The following is a 21,144-nucleotide window of genomic DNA, read 5'->3' as shown; positions in this document are numbered from 1 at the left end:
ATTCAATAAATACTCTCAGGAGGACTAATATGGCATTCAGCTCAGAACTCAGTTAATGTCTTGTAGTCCACTTCAGTCAAGCCTGATCCAGAGTTAAACTGTGGAAGAAACGCCGCATCTGTCAGTGTTAAATGGAAAGAAATACCTAGACCCGCATCAAAATGTATGGAGTCTATTACCAATCCTCCCGCCAAGTGTCTAAGAAATGTGTTCGGTCGTTTTGGTGTCTTACTGTTAAAACATGTGTGTAATGCATTTGCATTCTACAAGCAAAGGTCTGTCCAGTAATGGAGATGAGGTTACACTAAAGAATTTCCAATTCACCGGCATCGTCATTGTGATGGCACAACCCCAAATCCACTTAGTCGGGAGTGATCACTAAAGCTCTTTGTTGCGCCTACCCACTGTCTGCAAAGTGTGTGTAAAACGTTCCAACAGAATTTTTTTTTCCAGCCCTGCATTGAAAAATTCGGAGTCTGCACAGTTCAAGAGAACAAAAGATGGCCTTCATCAAAACAAGAAAATACGATCTTGTCAACAGGATATGTCGTGTTTGTTGAGGCTTCATTTTGTTTTGCCAAACAACTGATAAATTGCATATTTTTATAAGACTATAATGACATTTGGATATGACAACATTAACAGTCTGGCCCCTTTTCAAAAACATGCAAAGGCAATTTGGGATTTAAGTTCCTAAGCATGGGATTTACCTTAAACTCTGTGACTTTTTTTCTCTCCAGATGTTCTTGGAGCAATGGAGCAGAAACTCTAAAGTGTATAGTCTATTGTGATTTCACTAGGGCGCAGTTTCATCAGGTGGTCAGTGCAGCGAGACGTTTTCGTTTAGGGTCACTGCTGTCTCGCAGATGAGCAGCAAAACGACATGAGAATAAAATGTTCCAAGTAAAGGCCAGTTTAATCTTTTCCTCCAGTCCTGTAGTGTGCACGAATACGTGAAACCACAAAATTACCCAAGGTGTTAACGTTTGAGGTTTTACGCACGAAAGTTTCCAATAAAGACATTAAAAGAATCCACATGTTGTAGTTTAAAATGACGAGTCTGTACAGATGATCCTATAATGAATTCTTGAACTGGCCGTGAAAAGTCATCTTGTGTCTACGCCTGAGCGCCTGGTACATTTTCGGTCACAAAAGATGAAAACGACGTTGTTATCCAACCGTATCTTATTTCAGAGGTTCAGATTCTACTGCTTCATGTTGTCATCGTGGCTGAGATACAACTCGTAGTTTAACATGTGGCTTCAATATAGCCACAGTATTTGTTTTCAGTGGAAAAGCCTGGTTAACGTGTATTTATTTATATAGCGTACGATTTTTTTTCTTTAATTAGCCTTTAAATATCAAACCGGGCTTTTAGACATCTGGTGCGCTATTTATAGTATCAGGAAATGTTTTTCTAACAGAAATAAAACGAAACTTTATCCTACGGAAACATCCATATAATTGAATAATATTCCTGCGGACATTCCCAAAGTTTTGGCGTGTTCGCATCATTTCTATTGGCTGCAAAATTCCTTGTATTTTCCGCTGTGAGTGTTGCACCAATCTATTGTTGAGTCCTACTGTAATGGAGGAATTAAAGAAGTTAGATCCTCTAATCTGAAGCTGCAATCAAAATAAATTACAACAGATCATCACTGCACACATTTGGTTGCCTATCACAAAATCGTATTGAGTTGCATGAAATATAATATCCCTGGTAATAAAAGTCATAAACTTCTGTTTAGATTGAGTCCAAAAACCTTTAATGAAAAGAAAACCATCATACGAACGAAAATCTGTAAGAAACAAGTTTAGTTTGAAAATATATTCAGTTATCAACAGCGGTTTACATGAACTGAAGGTGATTATTTTCTATATAAACGCAAATGTGCGGTTTTTCAGCATTAATACGCATAATGTACAAATGCATTTTCAAATTTTTTTCTTTTTTTGTCTAAAATTTAAAGTTTGTTCAGGAAAAGATTATCGTTTATGTCGTTTGCCAAATAGAATGAATGGAATGGGTTTTATTTCATTTATTCATATGAAAATGTATTTGTATTTCTAAGGAATCTTGTGTGGGACTTTCATTTCGTTATCTCACGAATATTTTTTGAAGATGGTCATTAATGGTTCATCTGAGGTAATAGCGAAACATCCATAGGGTTAAAAAGCGCCATTGGGGTACGCTTATGCGCAAAATTGTTTTATGACGTATTTATTTGCCCTCTTGTGCGTTTTCAGTTGTTTCTCCCATCACAAAGTTGATATCTACGGCAAATGTGTCAAATAAGGAGCGCCTGAAGGATTTCTCTCGTAGCCACTAACTAAAGTATACATATTCGAGTACTATTTAACAAACACGCAAGAAGGTTTACACGTCTGATCGTCACATGTTAAAATCGGATAAATTAAGCACAATTAACGCAGGTTAATCCTTTTCCGGTGTTGGATGTATTAGATAGTTCTGTTATTGCGTGCAGTCTTATTCTCAAATGTTTTGGTGGATGTTTGGCTGATGGAGAGCAGAGACCGCTAAAGATCCGGCAGGACTGTTCTCACCTTCAATTCCCTACCTTGTAAAACCGATTGACTGGTCATCAAAACCGGTTTCAAAAGATCTTAAAAGCATAAGTAAAAAGCAGCTAAATATAGTGTGGGGTAGAAAATTATGGCAACAGCAATAAAGAAAAAATCAGTTAAGGGATATTTTATTTTCCTCACTGGGCTGCATGTTGCAAGGTGTTAATATTGATAAAGTAAATAATAAATATTTCCTTTTTCTGTTTTATCAGTAAACCATTAATGTGTTTTGATTCCCAGAGGTGACCAAGAAATAAATTAACACACATTATTCTGTGTATGAAGTCCAAAGCGTTTAAATCAGTCCTGACTCAAACTAGCGACAACACTGCCATCCAGTGGAGACACTGATACAACAGAAAGGCGTCTATTAATTTTGACCCAAATATTGTAAACTCTTTTGAACGTCGACAATAAACGATCCACACGATGTGTGTGGTCAGCTTCTAAATAATGTTCTTCAATGTTTTCAATTCATTTTTGCTTTGTTTTAACCTGAATGTCTATCTGATATTTAATCTGTCAATGATTTCCAATAGATGCAGGTATTTTTTGCGCCCTATATCACATTAATCATGCATGATTGGGCATTTCCTCCATTCTATTTTTAGAATGTTGCAGAAAGCAAATAAGACAGGCCTACGTCATTGTTGTCATGAGTATTTAAGGGCTCTGCTGCCTCCGGTCTCTCTCTCTCTCTCTCTCTCTCTCTCTCTCTCTCTCTCTCTCTCTCTCTCTCTCTCTCTCTCCCCCTCTCTCTTCTCTGTGTGTACTATACTCATCTTCTTCCTCATGTATATGGTCCCCCAGATGCTCTATCAATCTTCACATCACGTGACCTAGTTCTCCCACGTCCTTCAGTAGTTCATTCAGCATGATGGCTGCGGATGCTCTCCGTTGCATCCTGCATCCGCGCCGGGTCTGCCTCCTCTTCCTCACCGTAATCCTCTCCTCTCTGCCGTCCCCGACAGCAGCGCTCCTCGGCGTCCGACCGGAGGACACCCAGAGCGGGGAGCTGTCCGTGCAGGATGGGATACTGAGGGCGGTTGAGGGGACTCGCTTCATCCTGAGGGTCTATTACCCCGCATCACCATCTATGGAGCATCCCAATAGCTTGAACATCAGCGGCAGACCTGACGGCGCTCCTGCCGCTCTGTGGATCGCGTTTATGGAGGAACCAGGTGGGGGGAGCCGGGACGGGGAAATACGACTTCAGTCCCGCGGTAATTCATGTGAGGAGGAGAGTGCCCGTAGTTCTGACATCGAGCTTTTGGGTTCTTATAGATCCACCTCAAGTGAGAATTCAGTTTTAATGGAACTGCTGGCCAAAGATCTCCGCAGAGGTGAGGTGATCAAATATTACTCTATGTGCGTCTTCGACGGAGTGAAATGGGAGCATTTCACCACCAAAGACTTCTGGTTGGCGGTGGTGGAGAGACCTCCAGATGCAGATGTTTGGCTCCAGGCAGGTGTGTCAGCTCTCCTGCTGGGGCTATCAGCTCTCTGCAGCGGGCTGAATATCAGCATGCTGGCTCTGGACCCCGTGGAGCTGCGGGTCCTGCAGAACAGCGGCACAGAGAAGGAGCAGAAATACGCGCGAAAAATCGAGTCAGTGCGTAAACATGGAAACTACATACTGTGTACTGTGGTGCTGGGCAACGTACTCACCAATACATGTTTTGTTGTGTGGATGTGTCAGATTTTAGGAATGACTGCCCTGTCAACTGCCTCGTGTACTTTGGGGATATTCTTTATTGGAGAAATTTTACCTCACTCCGTAGCATCCAGGCACAGCCTCGCGATCGCCTCCAAGACCCTATGTGTGACCCGTCTGCTGATGCTGGTGTTTTTCCCCATTGCATACCCAGTCTCCAAGATCCTGGACATCCTGCTTCACCAAGAGATCAGCAACTTCTATACCAGAGAGAAGCTTGTGGCTATGCTGCGTGTAACGGACCCCTACCACGATCTGGTTAAAGAGGAGCTCAATATCATCCAAGGAGCACTGGAGTTGAGGACCAAGACTGTAGAGGATGTGCTGACCCCTCTGTCAGACTGTTACATGCTGTCCTCAGATGCCGTGCTGGACTTCTGCACCATGTCAGATGTGATGCAGAGTGGGTTCACTCGCATCCCCGTCTATGAAAATGAGAGATCCAACATCGTGGACATCCTGTTTGTCAAAGACTTGGCTTTCGTGGATCCCGATGATTGTACCCCTCTGAAAACAATCACTCAGTTTTACAAGCATCCCATGCACTCCGTGTTCAATGACACCAAGCTGGATGTGATGCTGGAGGAATTTAAGAGAGGTAACATATCCATAACTTATATGTAACTTAAGTATAGGTAGAAATAAAAAAAAACGAGTGTGGAATGTTTGAGGCGCCATGTGTGTTAGGGCAGTCTAGAGGTTACCTCCTACAGCAGCTAAATGTCTTTTAGAGTATGCTTTGGTTCATTGGCTCGCAGTGGGTCTACCAGTAAGACCCCATGATCCCCAGACCAGCAGCCACATGTGAAAACCGATACAGCATCACAGTCAGTGGTTCAGCCAGAGGTTAAAGGCTACCATGGACTAAAATGGGGTTATCTTAATAATCTATGTAGTAAAACTCACTTACGACAGTTGAACCTTTTCTACCTCTGCTCATTCGCCTTTTATATCCTGTCATCAATTGATATCTACAACTCAATGTCATGTTTACAAAAGAAAAAAAGAACAAGTAGTGGAGACATCTGCCTTTACTGGAGGAGCAGAAGAGCCAGTCAGTATCACATCGTTTGTCTGATAAGCATCTTTGCAGATGAAGCACATTGACAGTGTTAGTTCACTCTGTTTACACATTCACTAATAGCATCTTTTTGCTGTCCCTGAATCTCGTTTTTCTGTTGTGAACAGTTTAAACTGCTCACCTTGTAGTGCCACCAGGTAAAACTTTGAACTTTTACACAAGGATTTCATTGACTTTATCATGTATTGTGAGGATCAACACGTAAATCTGCCTTAGATGTTTGTAGAGGCATCAGCTTTCCAATTAGAATGTAAATATGAGCACAGTTCAGGAGTTCCTCCTCTTTATTTTTGTTCATGGTTATGATTGATACCTTCAGTCTGACTAGAGGTCTCAAGTCTGACCCTGTGTCTGTTTCCATAATATGTTCTATTTATACATAAGTTCAGGTGGAGGTTCAGATGGAGTTCACCTTTGGATCGTTTCCGTTCACTTAATTGTCAACCTGTGGTGACTTTGAAGCTCCTTGCACTCTGTAGGTCATCGGCACGCAAGCCTGCAGAGCAACCATGAAAAATTCAGCTCCAACCTTTCCCTGCTCTTTAGCCTCCTTCCTTCTTTGCTCTCATGGATTAAAAGCTCCTGCTGTTCAGGAAGCCTGTCTGGAAGCTGTCGTGATGTCTCGCTGAGATGGGTGAGGGGCTGGGGTGAGGTGTTGCCTGTAATGTCAGTGAAAGTGAGGACTGTAAATATACTTAATAGGGAAAAATGAGAAAAAAAATCTTATAATTTCACAGAAGCAACAAACCTATACTTCATGGATTTGTGTTTTTGTGCGATACAAATCTAAGGAGCAAAATAAACCCTGATGTATAGCTTTTAATTTATTAGGAAAGGCTGTTGCCCCTGTGGAGTTCAGTTAAGTATTACAATTAAAATACCTGCATTCTTAACTAAGTATAAGGTGTCAAATACATGCAGAAAGGCTCTTGTCATGAAATTATTGAATGTACTGTAAATGACATTTCATCTGTAACCAGTGATTAAAATTAACATAAAAGAAATTGGACAAAAAAAGAAAAGAGTAATGTATAAGTATAGAACTTTTTAATTTATATATAGAATTTGAATAAAAAGCATCACTATTTTTACACTACTCCATACCATTAACCTAAAGAACAAATTAACACACAAAATAACATCACAATTTACATAATTTAATCATTTAAAGTACTGATTCCATCTATAGTACCACAGTTCTATAACTGTAACGTTATCAGAAAATACACACACAATGTACACATGTAATACACAATTATATTCAAACATATTTTGCATTATCCACAACAACACATACTGGATTTGAGGAGCTTTGAAACTAGTGGAGCAGAAAGATTGGCAAAGGACCTTCTATGATAGACCTAGTTTTGCTTTGGGCATAATGTCTGTGTGTGAGTTGGCTAAGTCTGTGTCTCATGCTGTCAGAGAATTATATAACATATGAATGATGTAATATGGTGCCAAACTACATCAGCAGCTGATGGCGGATTCCACATCTGACTCACCTGAGGTCTTCAGACAAGCCGACCTGAGCACTGAGTGCAAACTGATCATATGAACCTGAACCAGCATTACATTCAGAGCAGTGACGGTGAAGGCAGCGACAGCGGCCCATCAGTCAATCAGGATTTCTATCTTGTCGCAGTGGATTAAAGCATTTGATCCATTTTATCTCTTGGCAGTGATCCCCCTAAATCGGCCCATCTGATTTTGTTCAAAATGAGTCTGGAGACTATTTATACATTTTTGTTCTCCAATCTGTGTTATGGTGACATCACAAATTTAGTTAGATAACTTATTTGCTACATGGTGCCAGTGACCTGTGTCATAGTGTGTGTGTGTGTGTGTGTGTGTGTGTGTGTGTGTGTGTTAGCTCACAGTGGTATGAACAGTTTTGTTAGCAGATGCAGGCATCCCCAGACTGATTGTGTAATCTCAGTGTTTACCGAGGGACTCTTCTAAACTGTCAAAGTGACTCCAGATAAATCTCCCCACGTCCATGGTTGGGGCATTAATGCTGATTTTCATCTTGACTGCACAGTACTGGTTGGAGGCTGTTGACTCATGGTATTTTTAGTCTGTGATGTTCCCCCTCAACCCATTGTACGAACACTTTATAAAATCAATCCACTTTTGGAACAATTAAGTCACCCTTTTTCTTCTCTGGTGAACGCAGGCAAATCTCACCTGGCTGTGGTGCAGAGGGTGAACAGCGAGGGGGAGGGAGACCCGTTCTATGAAGTGATGGGCATCGTCACCTTGGAGGATGTCATAGAGGAGATCATCAAGTCTGAGATTGTGGATGAGACAGACCTGTACAGTATGTATGCTGCACAAGCACACTACATGAAGCCACTACATGAAGGGATTTTTCCTCTTGGCAGCTTCTGGAGTTTGTTTTTTTTAGCTCTGCAGTCCACAGCATCACTGGACAATACACAGTTCAACATTTATTTATAGATGTGATAAGTCACATATTTGCATTAACTACACTTTGTACTTCCCTTTCGTCCACCATCTACTCGCCTTATTTCCAATTAAACTACAGATCCGACCTCTCTCCTGCTGCTCACAGCTCCCTGCTGCTGCGTAATTAAATAATGTGAATAAGTAGCCCATTTATAATTACCATAATCCGCTCATCTTTAATTGGCTGGAAAGGCTTTCCACAGGAAAGCATTCAAATGCTAAAGTCCCTTCATTTCACATTAATGCTAGTCTTTTTGCTAACTGAATTCTACTATTTACATGCTAAGTTAGGGGAAAATACTTTTTAATCAATTGGTTCTGCTTTGCTTCCAGAAGAGCTGAACATGAAAGTTTGGTACAGTATTAATTACATATGTGATATAGTCTGCGTCAGGGTGCTCATGTGTGGGTTTATGTGAGGGTATTATTATCAATGTATACACATATCCACACAGTACCTCAGGCATTCAGAGCACCATCTGTTCCTGCTACATTTGAAATGTATTTAATGGCATACAACATAGACTTTTATTTGTTTAAGTCACTTTAGTAAACAAGGTTGTGTTTGCACAGCACTGAATTGTCTCTTTAGATCTGCAGATGCAGATAAATATGCTAAAAGAAGTTAGTTTATAGGAGTTGTTTGGATGCAGCTCATAAAGAGGCATCAGCTAATGTAGTAAATCAGGTCAAAACATGTTCACAAATCTGTCAAAAGGTAAAACCTTTTACTAGTTTATTATCAACCGTATTTAAATGTGAAACCTGCTCTGCCTAAGGGTTTAAATCTGTGTGTTATTAGCTGATAATCGAAATAAGAGGCGAGTATCCAACCATGAGAGGAAACAGCAGGATTTCTCCATCTTCAAACTAGCAGAAAACGAGTTAAAGGTGAAGATCTCGCCTCAGCTGCTGCTTGCAACACACCGCTTCTTGGCCACAGGTATCACAGTGTATCTCACCATGCATGCAAGTACTGTACACAGGTCATCTGTGGCTGCACACAGTGAACGTTCATGTAAATCTGGGTTTACACGCATGTGACAGGAAAGATGGTGTTCCTTCACTGACTCATCTTGCTGTGTTGTGGGCGTGTGTCTATATGCATCACTCTTGCAGAAGTGGAGCCCTTCAGACCTTGTCACCTGTCGGAAAAGATATTGTTGCGTCTCATCAAACATCCTAGCGTCGTGCAGGAACTCAAGTTCAACCCAAAGAGCAAACACTCTCCTCAACACTACCTCTTCCAGAGAAACAAACCTCTTGACTACTTCGTCCTTGTCCTGCAGGTAAAAGGCAAACTCTGCTCAGATAGTTATAGGGAATAATATGTGAAGATTGTTACGCAGAAATAACACTCAATACTGACACTGTTACTGGGTTTATCTGCATCTTTTCTGCATTTGACGTTCACTTAAATGTAATCAGTCACACCATGACCACAGAACACGCATGTAATGCATGTATATGGCTGATATTGCAGGGGCGGGTGGAAGTGGAGATCGGAAGAGAGGCCCTCCGCTTTGAAAATGGTGCATTTTCCTATTATGGCATGCCAGCCCTCATCCCACCCCTGCCTATTAGTAAGTAGACACACACATGAAGACATTCAGATCAATATTTTTAGGGTGATGATAATGATGATGACAATAGGGGAAGTTCAGCTTTGAATTATCCTGAATTTACCACAGTGCTTGTGGTGGACCTGCTGTAACAGCCTAAAACAGGTGTCTTTAAAGTGTCCGCCTGCAGCAGCAGCAGGCGTGGGAAGACAGTAATTAAAAGAAGTGATTTCAGAGAATTTCCCAGCGGAAGGACTCGACCTTCACAGGATTATATGAGATCCAGCCAAGACTGCAGAGCAAGCAGAAACCCCTTCTCTCTATATATCTCCCCCTCTCCCTCACACACTCTTCCACTCTCTTCTCTTCCTCTGTATTTTTCATATATGATGTTTATGAGCTCAGGGTGAGCTGAATGCTATCAGGCAATATTTCTTGAGAGCCACTGTGTTTAGATACTTTTTTCCTGATCAGACGAAGAAGCAATATGATTTTAAGAAAGAGCTCTTTTCAGAGCCTTTCAGTTCTTCTGTTGGACTTTGTATTTTGAAAGGCAGTGCTCACCTACAACCACTCACCTCTGTAGCAACATTCACAGGAGATGCCTCTTTATCAGGCTACAAGACAGTAAAATACAAATCCCTTAACAGTTATGAAGCACTTAGTGCACTATAAAAGGGAGTTGTGAGGTTGATTTATTTTGATGAACTTAAACTGAATGTAGACATACAGTTGGGATGTACTCAATAACTAAATGAAGAGTTTGGAGGTTATCGTAGCAGACAAGAATTTAGTTTCATGGTCTTTTTATTTTTTCTGATATTCGACCCCTCATGATAACAAACGTATGACAAACATAACTAAAAGCATGTCTTCTTCTCATGTGGGTTCAGGTCAGAGGTGCAGCTCTGGGGGAAGCGGTCTGAACCAATCAGATTTATTACTGAGTGGAGGCAGTGTGGGTCAGCTCACTGCTGCAGGAGGAGGAGTGTACTTTCCCGACTACTCGGTCCGACAGCTCACAGATCTGCAGATCATCAAGGTTATGAAGTTAAATGTCTAAACGTACAACACAGAATAATGGAAAAAAAACGTTATTCGAAGTTAAATGTCAAATATAAATTTCTACACACTGAAATTCTTCCATTTAAACTAAAAATATAAATACACAGCAATGTGTAACATTTCCTCATCCCTGATTCTGACTTGAAGCAGGCATCCTGCTGTCGTTCTCCTCTCCATGCACTTACACATTTCCTGTAATCACTGGGATAATTGAGCTCAATTTCAACCATAACTATTTTGCAGTTAAATGTTGAATGCAGTGTTTCACTTCACCTCTGCTTCACCCCCTCCCGTACATTCCAAATGTCTCCCCTTCTATCAATGTGTTAGGCATGAAGGCAGCTCTGCACACACACAGACATTTAACACCAACGTTAATATTTTCTCCTCACGTCCACACAGATCACCAGGAGCCACTACCAGAATGCCATAACGGCCACCAGGATGGACAGCTCCCCACAAACACCAGATCCAGTGGATCCCGACTCCAAGGGCAGGCCTCCGGTCCCGGAGGCCCGATCGCACAGCATCGCCCTCCCCCTCACGCACACACACACTCGGCTGGGGTTGGCACGCCTCGCACATCTCCATCCACACGGTGTACTTCGCAACACCTCCCAACTCAACGAAAGAAACCGTATTGTTCGTAAGTATGTGTTATTTTATTCAACAGTATTATTGCTTAAGTAGTTTTCCTTGCTTTGATGGTCAGACGACAGCATCTCTTCTCCATGCCTTCTAAAACACTCCTGTTTATTTCCTCTCATAAATCAGCTTTGTTCAAGGGCATGATTTCACTGCTGTCTTTTAGTTAGATGCAGTTCAAATTTTGCTTTTGCATTGGTTTATCTTGGAGTAAGACCAACAAATTCGTTAAATGAAAATGACGATCAGGCTCCATGATGCTCAGCATGAACATCACAATTCAATCGAGTGGGAGTAACTTCTTTTGAGGGGGAAGAAAGGGGAGTTTCAAAGGATCAAACAGTGATTGGAGTGCTCTGCAGTCAAAGGGCCTACGACCTGAGTGACAGCAGCAGTAGATGATTGATTGGAACTGTCTGACACTGGCGGGTCAGTTGCAACATAGAAAATGCATGATGTAATGGCTGACGGTCCAATGTCAATGAATTCTAGTGAAGAGTACCATTTCTATCATTTTTAAAACATAGAATTCACTATAAGCATTTTTTTTTTTTGAAAAGACTGAAGGACACAATGTGACTCAGTCATAAAACTAGTGCGAATACAACATCAGCCAATCCGTACTGGTTTCCAGGCTTAAAGGATTTCCCTGCATACCATCTGTCTTATGCCGTGTGTCACACACCAACCAGTTTGTGTCATTAAAAAAGAAATCCCTGCACAGATGCTTCAGTTGGGGGCGTTATATGTCACCAGGTGTTACGTTCAACCAGCTCACAGATTGCACCAATTAAGTCAACACTTCTGGTTCGAGCTCATCTTTACTTTCAGTTCAAGCAGCACACTTTGAAATATTGGGGTTTTTTTCAGTGATATATTTTGTTTTTGGACTTATAGGTCTGATTCTTTCTCCACAGGCAGTAAATCTGATGGGCAGAGGAGTCCCAATGATACGGTGTTCCTTCGCATGGATGAAATACCTTACATCCATGAGGACCGACCAGAAAATTACGGAGAGGAAGGTCAGCCGTGCTTCATGCATCCTAGAAAGTGGCTCACATCTACTAGATCGTTCATTATTTATCACTCACTTATGGTAAACCACATATAAACCATTTCAAGAAATGATTCTGACAAGGAAACTTATATTTGAAGCATTGGTGTTGGTTTATAAAGAGATGTTGCTATTATTTTAAAGAAAAGGATGGTGTGGTTACTCATTGCCATCCGTCTTTTAAACTCCCTCCTCCAGATGCACCTGCAGATTCTCAGCCATCCACCTCCCCGTTCATCAGCTCTGTGTCTCTGTCCAGCTCCGAGGAGAACATTGGGAAGAAGCTATTGCGTAAATTGAGTGAGTTAGTCATTTGTCATAAACACTGATGCGACAGCACACCCACACATTATGTCAGACGTGTGCAAACTTTTCCGTGAGACATAGAAACGGCGCTGGACGTATCTTAGCAACCAGTACCATGTTTGGTCCCATGCGGCAACCTACTCCTTCCTGCAGAGCACATTCTCCAGATGCAGCTGTCCTTGCTGGCTCGGATAAAACACGATTAATTTATTCAGTGAGGTAATAGCTGTGCCACTCTGGAGAGCTGATGCTGTTTCAGTGTCTGGTGAATGTGAGGTGTCTTTAAAAATAATCAATAAAAGTTTAGTGTAATGTTAATTATGAGTAAGTTACTTTATTTCATGTTCTCCTTGGTTCCTAGGTAACAAGAGGAGAAAAAAGTCTCGGGATGGAGAAAGGAGTCTGGAGGAAGGTTCAGAGCAGCTGCCGGTGACAAGCTAGCACAGCGACACTGAGGAAGAGCGGCGACACACACACATTCTTTCTCTTTTTTCTGCCTTTTCCTCTCTACACAACTCACCCTTCATGGTCCGTCTACACTCCGACAGGAGACTGATCAAATCATAGGTTGCTGTCACCACTTATACTCAGGTCCCCCACCAGAACAAGCTGTCCTACCTTTGCCTGACGTTACACCTCTAGAGTGGGACGGCTATGAAACAAATTTGACAGACTTAATTTATCCAGACCTGCACGGACTGCATACATTTCTGCAGTTTTTCTGATATTTTGTAGTAAATTATGAACATTCCTCATGGTACCTTTTTATAGTAGAGGGAACAATCATTCTGAAACATCTCACCCCAAAATAAGAATATATATTTTAGTCTGTTCATCCGTTTGTAATGTTTAGAGTTGCAGATCACTGCTGCAGAGAAACTTTCTTATCTCAAAGAGTATAAACAGATGGGACTTCACTGAGAGAGGTCTAAAAGCACCAAAATAGCTCAGAGAAAATCCACAACAATTTCTTTTCAGAAATCATGACTGGGTTAACCTTCAGAACATTTTGTTTCCATAGTACAACACATGTATTTATTCTAAGCATGCTAATTCTACAGTTCAGTCCAGGAGGATTCCGTTCACATTCATACCCCCCCGTCACGAGCAACAGCATCTCTCCAGGAGTAGCTGCAGAACCTCCCTCTGCAACCAGGTCTCTTGATTATTTTGAGTAACCGGGTCACGATTTCTGGAAATATATTGCTGTCAGGGTTTTTCCGCTGTACTTTTTGTCACAGAGCAACACAAGCAAAGTGGCAGAGAGTTCATTATATTTGAGAGAAGGCAGACATCTCTGCAGCTGAGATGTCTGCCTTCTACATAACCCTCAACTAACACCAAAACAATCCAGCACTGGTAGGAGGAATATACTATATGTATCTTTGATTGGAGGGTGAACTTTTCATTTTGTTATGTTGTTAAAGCAGGGGCTTCGATTTATTATTTCAGTAATCCTGACTTAATGAACAATGTTGTTGGATAATATCTGAGCCATATCGGAGCCAGGCTTACCTTTTACTCAATTAGACAATGAACCCCACCATGCTAACTGAGTACCGTAGTTGCTTTTGATGAGGCAGTTTCCACATTACTGAAAATGTTGTTTGCACAAGAAACTGTCCTCGTGTTGCCATAAATGTTCTGCCTGCTGCCAAAATGATCCGACACATTAGCCATCGGCTCAGGCGAACGAGCGTCCTGACAAGAGCATGATTTTTTACATCAGATTAAAACACACCTGTGAAAGAAGGCATGAATTATTTTGCAGCTTGACTGCCTACTTACTGTATACATTGACCACCAAACAAGTCTGGCACAAACATGTTTGTATTAGAGACAAATATCACAATATCATACGTAATTTTTCTTTTTACAAGGCCCCGATTTACCAAAAATGATTTAAAAAGAGCAACATAAGTCACCTCATGTACTGTAAATGACTTGAATTTATCACCACACAGCCACACACAGTAAATACTAACGTGATTAATGTATTATTCCTATTCCATGTTCTGTCCACCCATTAAACCATCCCCTTCACTCTTGTGTCTGTAGCAGTACAGACACAATGTTAACATTTTTTATCTAAAAATTGTACCACTAGTTTCTTTAATTTTATTTCCTTTAAAAAACACTAGCCTGATATTTGAATACATTCAGTAGAATAAGTAGAAGTAAGCTCATCCCATTTCATCGACATTAGCCTCTTCTCTATGTACAGTTCCATCTCTCACAGTGTCTGTCACTATAGCTGGATACACCAATTAAAATAAGCTAGGGGTTTTGAGATTTTCGAGATTCAAAATTGTATTTTGTGTAATCTCGAGGAAAAGTATCTGCATGTTAGTTTACGCTGCCTTTCCTGCAGAATTATCCTCTGTAGAGAGCCTTGTGTTTCCATATGCATGCTTGGGTAGGGGGATGCATGAGTAGGGTCATACTGCTTTATTATAACTTCTCTGACAGAGGTGCAGAGCGGACCTGCACTGAAATTTAAAGTGACTGTAGATTTTAAAATGAACCAGCAGCCAGAAGTTTTAACTGCTTGTGTTGAGAAAAAAATGAAAGTGCAATGAGAATACTGCAGGAAAGGAACGAGGCGACTTCAGAAATGGCCTGCAGTCATTATCTACCAGGGATGGTGTAGAATGCTGCTCACTGAGGGAACACTTTAAGCCATTTCTGTGGAAATCAATGGTGCAGCCATGATGGAATGATTTGATTCACCATAGCAGTCGATACTGGACACAGATGACGTGCTTTGTGACATCTTGGCAGAGACTCAGAACAAGATGTGCAAGAGGAAAGCAATATGACGCACACTGACGTCAGTCCAAACACACACACACACACGCATGCACACACACACACACACACACACACACACACACACACACACACACACACACACACAGGTGGTGTTTGGTGACACCCGGTGATATAACTCCGGCTGGTACGTCGATAGGAGTAGAAAGGCTACTCACTGCTCAGCTATTCACACTGACACATCGATGCACACACACCACGCAATGGGTAGCCTTCTGATTTGACAGCCGAGTCCATGCGAGGGTCTGTGTGGATAATAATCACTGTATGTGGGTGTGGGAGAATTTACAGTTGGTTAACACCGACTTATATTTGTAACGATTGGCATATGGTTGGTTTGGTTTAGATTTTGTAATTTAATGATTATAAAGGTTAATGAAAGATATTATCATATAAGCAAGATGCTCTGCACAAGAAATTATTATTAATAAATTTAGTGAACTATTACTTATGTCTTCTGTTTTATTTTTGGTATTTATATTTGCTCAGATGAAACTACTAGAAAGTGTGTACACGTTATTCTTTTCATCTAGTTATTCACGTCATTACGCTACATACTCATGAAAAAACACAAACTGTTCTCACGAAGTCCAAACACATCGACAAAAAAACATGCTGTTTAAAGATCTTTATCAGAAAACGTGGTCATTCTAAACATAAATGTACTGTACACAGTCATCCAATAGTACTCTAGTTGATCATTAGTGTGTGTGTCCTGCTGACACGAGTCTTACATGACAATGCTATGTCTTGTCGGATGCCATCTGAGCTCAACATTCATCAAACAGAAACAACTTTGAGCGTGTGCTGCGACGGCTCAGCTCCATTTGTGCTCCAGCGAACAGAAGATCATTAATATATTACATACATTTCTTGATCTTCATCTTCATTTAGCATCATGTGTGGTACTGCTGTTTCATTCATGAAGTAGTTGGTGAACATGTTGTACATGTACTATATATTTATATATATTAGTTCCATCAGATTAAAGCTACTTTCAGTCAATGCGGTCAAGTTAACCCAGTGTTCTGTTAATAATACAGGGTAATTACTAGGTTTAATTGGAAGTGTGTTGATAACACACTGGAATGTCTGGATAAGAGCAGTATGACATTAAATGCTATAAACACTGGAGCACTGCTGAGGTATTTAGAACACCAATCGAGGAAACATACAGTTATAGTAAAGTACAGTATGTGACATCAGTACTAGACCAACGCAAAGAAAACAGTCAAACCATTCACCCACTTGCAGGGTTTTGAATATGAAAGGAATATATTCTCATCTTTGTGGTTAGCCTAGCTTAGAACTAACACTGAATTAGAGGGGGAACAGGGTCAATTCACCGAGTGCCGTGTGCATATTTTGTGCAAATTGTTCATTGTGTTTGCTCCAGTAATTCCATGAGATACAAACGCTTCCCCCACGAATCACGTGACTCCAGGCCAGACAGAAGAAACTGCTGAGAATCCTGGGTAGTGTAGTCATCTAGTGGACATTAGTGACAGCCTCGTGGATGGATTCAGCCACATAGTCGATGTTCTTGGAGGTCAGGCCGCACATGTTGATGCGACCACTGGCCATCATGTAGACGTGTTTCTCCTTCACCATGTATTCCACTTGTTTGGCTGAAGGAAATACGGAACATTTGACTTTTCACATATTAGAACTCTAATATTTTCTTGATGGTGCATAGTTATTGTGCATACCAAAAACAAACATATTCTATGTTATTCTGAGCTATTTTTATTATGATGGTGATCATTGTGTTACTATTTCTTGTTTTTTTGATTCTACATCTTCCCCTGTAGAAAAAATGCAAACACTTTTTTCATTGTAATTGCAGCCACTTACTAACAACTACGTACTTGCTACTTCTCTATCTTTGGTTCTGTACTCACGGGTGAGGCCTGTGAAGCTGAACATGCCGATCTGATCTGTGATGTGGTTCCAGGTCCCTGGTGTCCCCAGAGCTTGGAGCTTAGCTCTCAGCTGAGCCCTCATCAACAACACCCTGTCAGCCATGGTCTTCACATTGCCCTTCCTAAAAATTAAATAACTCCACGTCAGGAAAACAGATTTAGCGTGCGTTACCAGAATTCTATTTGTCAGAGTATTTTCCACTTTCCATTCAGTGAAGAGCTCCGGGGAGTTCAACGTGGTGGCGACAATGCGAGCTCCTTGAGAAGGTGGGTTAGACCATGTGATCCTGACAATCCTCTCCATCTGGGACAGAATTCTCTTCAGGTTGTCTGCATCATGTGCCACTATGGTCAAGTTTCCAACACGCTCATCTGATGGGACAATCCTTTATTGACTACACAACAGTGGTTTGAGGGGGTATAAAGCACTTTCTGATTGAGGTCAACATAAAAATTGTGCCACTTTATCACTTTCTTCCACACAAGTGATGAACAACTCCATGCTCTCATGGGTCTCACTTACTGTAGAGGCCAAAGTTCTTGGAGAATGACTGCGCGCAAAACATTTCAAAGCCCAAGGAGACGAAATAACGCACCGCCCAGGCGTCTTTCTCCAGACTGCCAGAGGCAAATCCCTGATAAGCTGAATCGAAAAACACAAACAGCTTCCTCTTCTGTAAAAGAAGAGGATTATTAACACCAAACAGCCAAAAACAGGACCTGGTTAAATAGACATTGGTGTTCTTGAAGATGGTTGAGACAAGAAAGACTCATTCATGACATGAATTATGCTCATACACAGATTTGATCTTAAATTGTGTGAGCTCAGTCTCTTTTGCGGGACTGATATCGATTAAAGGACAAAACTCATCTTGCTTTTTATAAATTTTCTTCTTATTTTTTAAGATCTTTGGGGTTTTTTAAGGAGTTTTTAATCAGATATGTAACGACCAATAGGCATACATATTAACATGCATGCCTTGATGCTGCACACACATTATGCAATCCTGTTATCGCATGGTGCCAGAACAAATTCAATGGATAAATCAAAATGCAACTGTGTGCAAGTGTGCATTATACCATCATTATTTCAGCAATTTTCCTCCATTGCTCCTGTGTGGGATCTGTACCCGTTGGATTATGGGCACAAGCATGTAGAAGAAAGATGGAGCGCTCTGGACAACTCTGTGAGAAGACGAGAGCCAGACAACAAGTAGAGTTACCTCCTGATGAAAATCACTGATGACATTAATATATCTATCAGTATTCTCTGTTAACCTCCAAGTCACCAAGGAAACCAGCCAGATCGAGGCCCCTCCTCTCTGCATCCCAGTACTTGTAAGGTCGGACATCTTCAAAGCCAGCATTAATGAATACACCATTGTGATTTTCTGGAACAGTAAACAAAACCCTTATTACTAAAAAAAGTATGAACATTTTCTTTAGAAAATGTGTGTGTGTGTGTGTGTTAGTGTGTGTGCGTGCGTGCGTGTGTGTGTGTGCGTGTGTGTGTGTTACCCCAGGTTGGTGCGGACACATAGACGGGTGTTTTGGTGTTGTTCTGTCCGTTATAGAAGCGGCGGAGAAACTCTGCACCCATTTTCAAAGCACCTGTTCCACCAAGACACTGTACAGCCCCCACCTGGTGGCCCCAGAGAGGACGGCGAGTTTAAACACTATTACATTCAAACAAAAACATAACATGGATTTTACTACACGAACCCTGTTCTCCTGGATGGCAGGAATGTTGTCTCCGAGGGCAATCTTGGAAGCTGCAGATCTGAACTCAGGAAGGCCCAGGATGGGTAGGTACTCATGGTTTAGCTTGTCATTCTGTACGATGATCTTTTCCACCTTTTTTACCACCGGGAGGATCCATGGCTGGCATTCTTCTGTACGGTAGGCTGCAAGGAACAAAGTGAAAGAGACAAATAAATGAAAAAGTGAAGGTAAGAGCCAGGTCTTGGTACCTTTTACATCACTTGTGATCTGTTTGAACACATGACTGTTCCTGTATCAGGAGGTGATGATTTGTCATAATTTACCTTGAATAATAAAAAAAAAAATCATTGCAATGGTTGTACCAGCAACTGCAGGTTATAAATGTAGACCAATTAATGGGTATATCTGATTGAATCTTGTGATCTTGATCCTTTATACAAATTTGAAAGCATCATTTTCAATGTGGTAATCTTGATATTTGAACTTTTCCTGCCATTAGGTCTGATCAATTAATCTCTTTATTCCCAAAGAAATTAATGTTTCAAGTTGCAAGGGCAAAATAACAGGGGTTTTTCCTTCAAAAGCCCTTCAAAAGTACTTTTGAACCTGCGTTGAATAACAGGAATTTCAACCTGACCCTAGATCGATCACACCAGTCGTTACGTAACAGACCTGCACCTTCATCTCTAACTGTTTCAGTCAACTAACATCCATGTCAACACCTGATAAGGACAACAGCCTGCAACCGTCAGAGCAGTGACTGTGATCCTGTGTTACAAAATAAATGTGTCTACGGTTAGAATCACACTGAAAACACAGTTTTCAGTTCTGACTGCCTTATGATCAGGTCCGCAAATCCAGGGTCCTAATAACGGGACTCAGTTGTTGCAACACTTTCCATACCGCCGCTCTGCAGCATTAACAGCAAGGATTACTTCTTTTAATATGATTAACAGAAAACAGTGGTGCTGGAGACTTATTAAACACGCTATTTTCTTCCTCTAGGAGAGAAGCAAGATTCAACCATTTATTTTTTAACATTTCTTTGTTATAAGAGGAGGTGACAACAATCCGTTGATTTTTACAATAGTACTAGGAGAGACGTGTAATCAGGCAGTCAAACATTTCTTACTACTGAGTCATTACACAACATTGATCCAATATAAAGATGGTTAGTGTGGGATGACTGGACAGCAAATCATTTACAGTATTCATCTATTTATCAAGTTTTTTGGTGTAATAGTCTCACATGTGACAAATAATACCAAATTAATCATCGACCACCACTAACAAATAATATGTTTGGAATGAATTAAATCAAAAACAATTAGCCAGCACTGTGTTACATCTATTACAGAGTGAAAGAGGTTTAAAACATTAAATTAAAAAAATTGTGTCACAGTTTTGTTGCATCTTTTAGTCACCATCCAGCAAGTGTTGGTGACTGAATTAAGTCTGACTGGTGCAAATAAACACTGGCTTCATGGAAGGAGTTCTTCACTTACCTCCAACTCCAAGGTTGACCTTTTTGGGAGATTTGTCGTTATTGAAATCTTGGTTTAGTTTGAAGACAGCTACTGGAGCTGCTTGGGGGACTTCAGAAAACACAGACATGACAACACAGATGTTAACTTTACATCTACCAGTTTACAGTCTGTCACCTGCAGCAGGTATTTAGAGGGTCACAAGGTGGGAGTGGCGGATTCACCAATAGGAAACTAGAAATATCTTCAAGCCAACCCCTGCGATGATTCCGTTGGACTGATGTCAACATGACCCGCCCTCCTCTGCCTCTGATTGGTTTGGCTGTTATGTCGAGTCACGGCAAACTCTGGACAGAAAGAACGTTCGATCTCTACACAGAATAAATGTGAATTATTATGCAGACTTTATTGTTGATAGTTTAACAGCTTGTAATGTGAACAACTGGATATTTTACCAATACTGTGAGCAATGAGAAATGTATAGACAAAGAAAGGCTTGATCAATGAATACGTCGGTAGGACCAACAAATGCAGTTGAAGTAGTTGTTGGATTTGAGTTGCAATAAAATTTGGAGCCACAGGGTGGCGCCACAATCACGCTCGAGTTTTTACCAGGCGCACTTAAGAAACGACAAATGGCAGGAGTTTGTACCAGTGGTTGGTCCTCCATTAATAGATGAGGGGGGAAAAACCCACATGGACATC

General features: G+C 41.0%; 2 protein-coding genes across 2 annotated transcripts; one reads left to right on the top strand and one right to left on the bottom strand.

Annotated features, from left to right (window-relative positions):
* The first annotated feature begins 2,132 nt into the window (after positions 1-2,132).
* On the top strand, positions 2,133-13,171 carry LOC137604089 (metal transporter CNNM1). Its single transcript, XM_068328022.1, has 11 exons — positions 2,133-2,146; positions 3,448-4,898; positions 7,558-7,701; positions 8,653-8,793; positions 8,970-9,139; positions 9,334-9,433; positions 10,306-10,454; positions 10,880-11,123; positions 12,040-12,144; positions 12,375-12,476; positions 12,844-13,171. Exons 1-11 carry the CDS (start codon positions 2,133-2,135, stop codon positions 12,921-12,923), a joined length of 2,700 nt encoding a protein of 899 aa, XP_068184123.1. The 3' UTR covers positions 12,924-13,171.
* A 2,669-nt stretch (positions 13,172-15,840) lies between these two features.
* On the bottom strand, positions 15,841-20,594 carry got1 (glutamic-oxaloacetic transaminase 1, soluble). Its single transcript, XM_068327527.1, has 9 exons — positions 20,461-20,594; positions 18,956-19,137; positions 18,752-18,875; positions 18,512-18,624; positions 18,314-18,418; positions 17,757-17,907; positions 17,436-17,605; positions 17,213-17,351; positions 15,841-16,939 (listed from the first exon to the last, which is right to left on the bottom strand). Exons 1-9 carry the CDS (start codon positions 20,567-20,569, stop codon positions 16,800-16,802), a joined length of 1,233 nt encoding a protein of 410 aa, XP_068183628.1. The 5' UTR covers positions 20,570-20,594; the 3' UTR covers positions 15,841-16,799.
* Between the last annotated feature and the right edge of the window lie 550 nt (positions 20,595-21,144).

Source organism: Antennarius striatus, chromosome 11 (genome assembly GCF_040054535.1).
Source record: "Antennarius striatus isolate MH-2024 chromosome 11, ASM4005453v1, whole genome shotgun sequence".
In the NCBI taxonomy this organism is placed as follows: Eukaryota; Metazoa; Chordata; class Actinopteri; order Lophiiformes; family Antennariidae; genus Antennarius; species Antennarius striatus.
This window is presented reverse-complemented; position numbering and strand designations above follow the sequence as displayed.

Bases quoted from the DNA above. Each gene is read 5' to 3' on its own strand.
- LOC137604089 (XM_068328022.1), top strand. The intron at 7,702-8,652 runs GTATGTATGCTG...GTGTGTTATTAG, and splicing joins GGATGAGACAGACCTGTACA to CTGATAATCGAAATAAGAGG. The intron at 12,477-12,843 runs GTGAGTTAGTCA...CTTGGTTCCTAG, and splicing joins GAAGCTATTGCGTAAATTGA to GTAACAAGAGGAGAAAAAAG.
- got1 (XM_068327527.1), bottom strand. From the start codon at position 20,569: ATGTCTGTGTTTTCTGAAGTCCCCCAAGCAGCTCCAGTAGCTGTCTTC. The intron at 18,625-18,751 runs GTAACACACACA...TTACTGTTCCAG, and splicing joins TGTGTCCGCACCAACCTGGG to AAAATCACAATGGTGTATTC. The intron at 17,352-17,435 runs GTGGAAAATACT...ATTTTTAGGAAG, and splicing joins AGCTCTTCACTGAATGGAAA to GGCAATGTGAAGACCATGGC.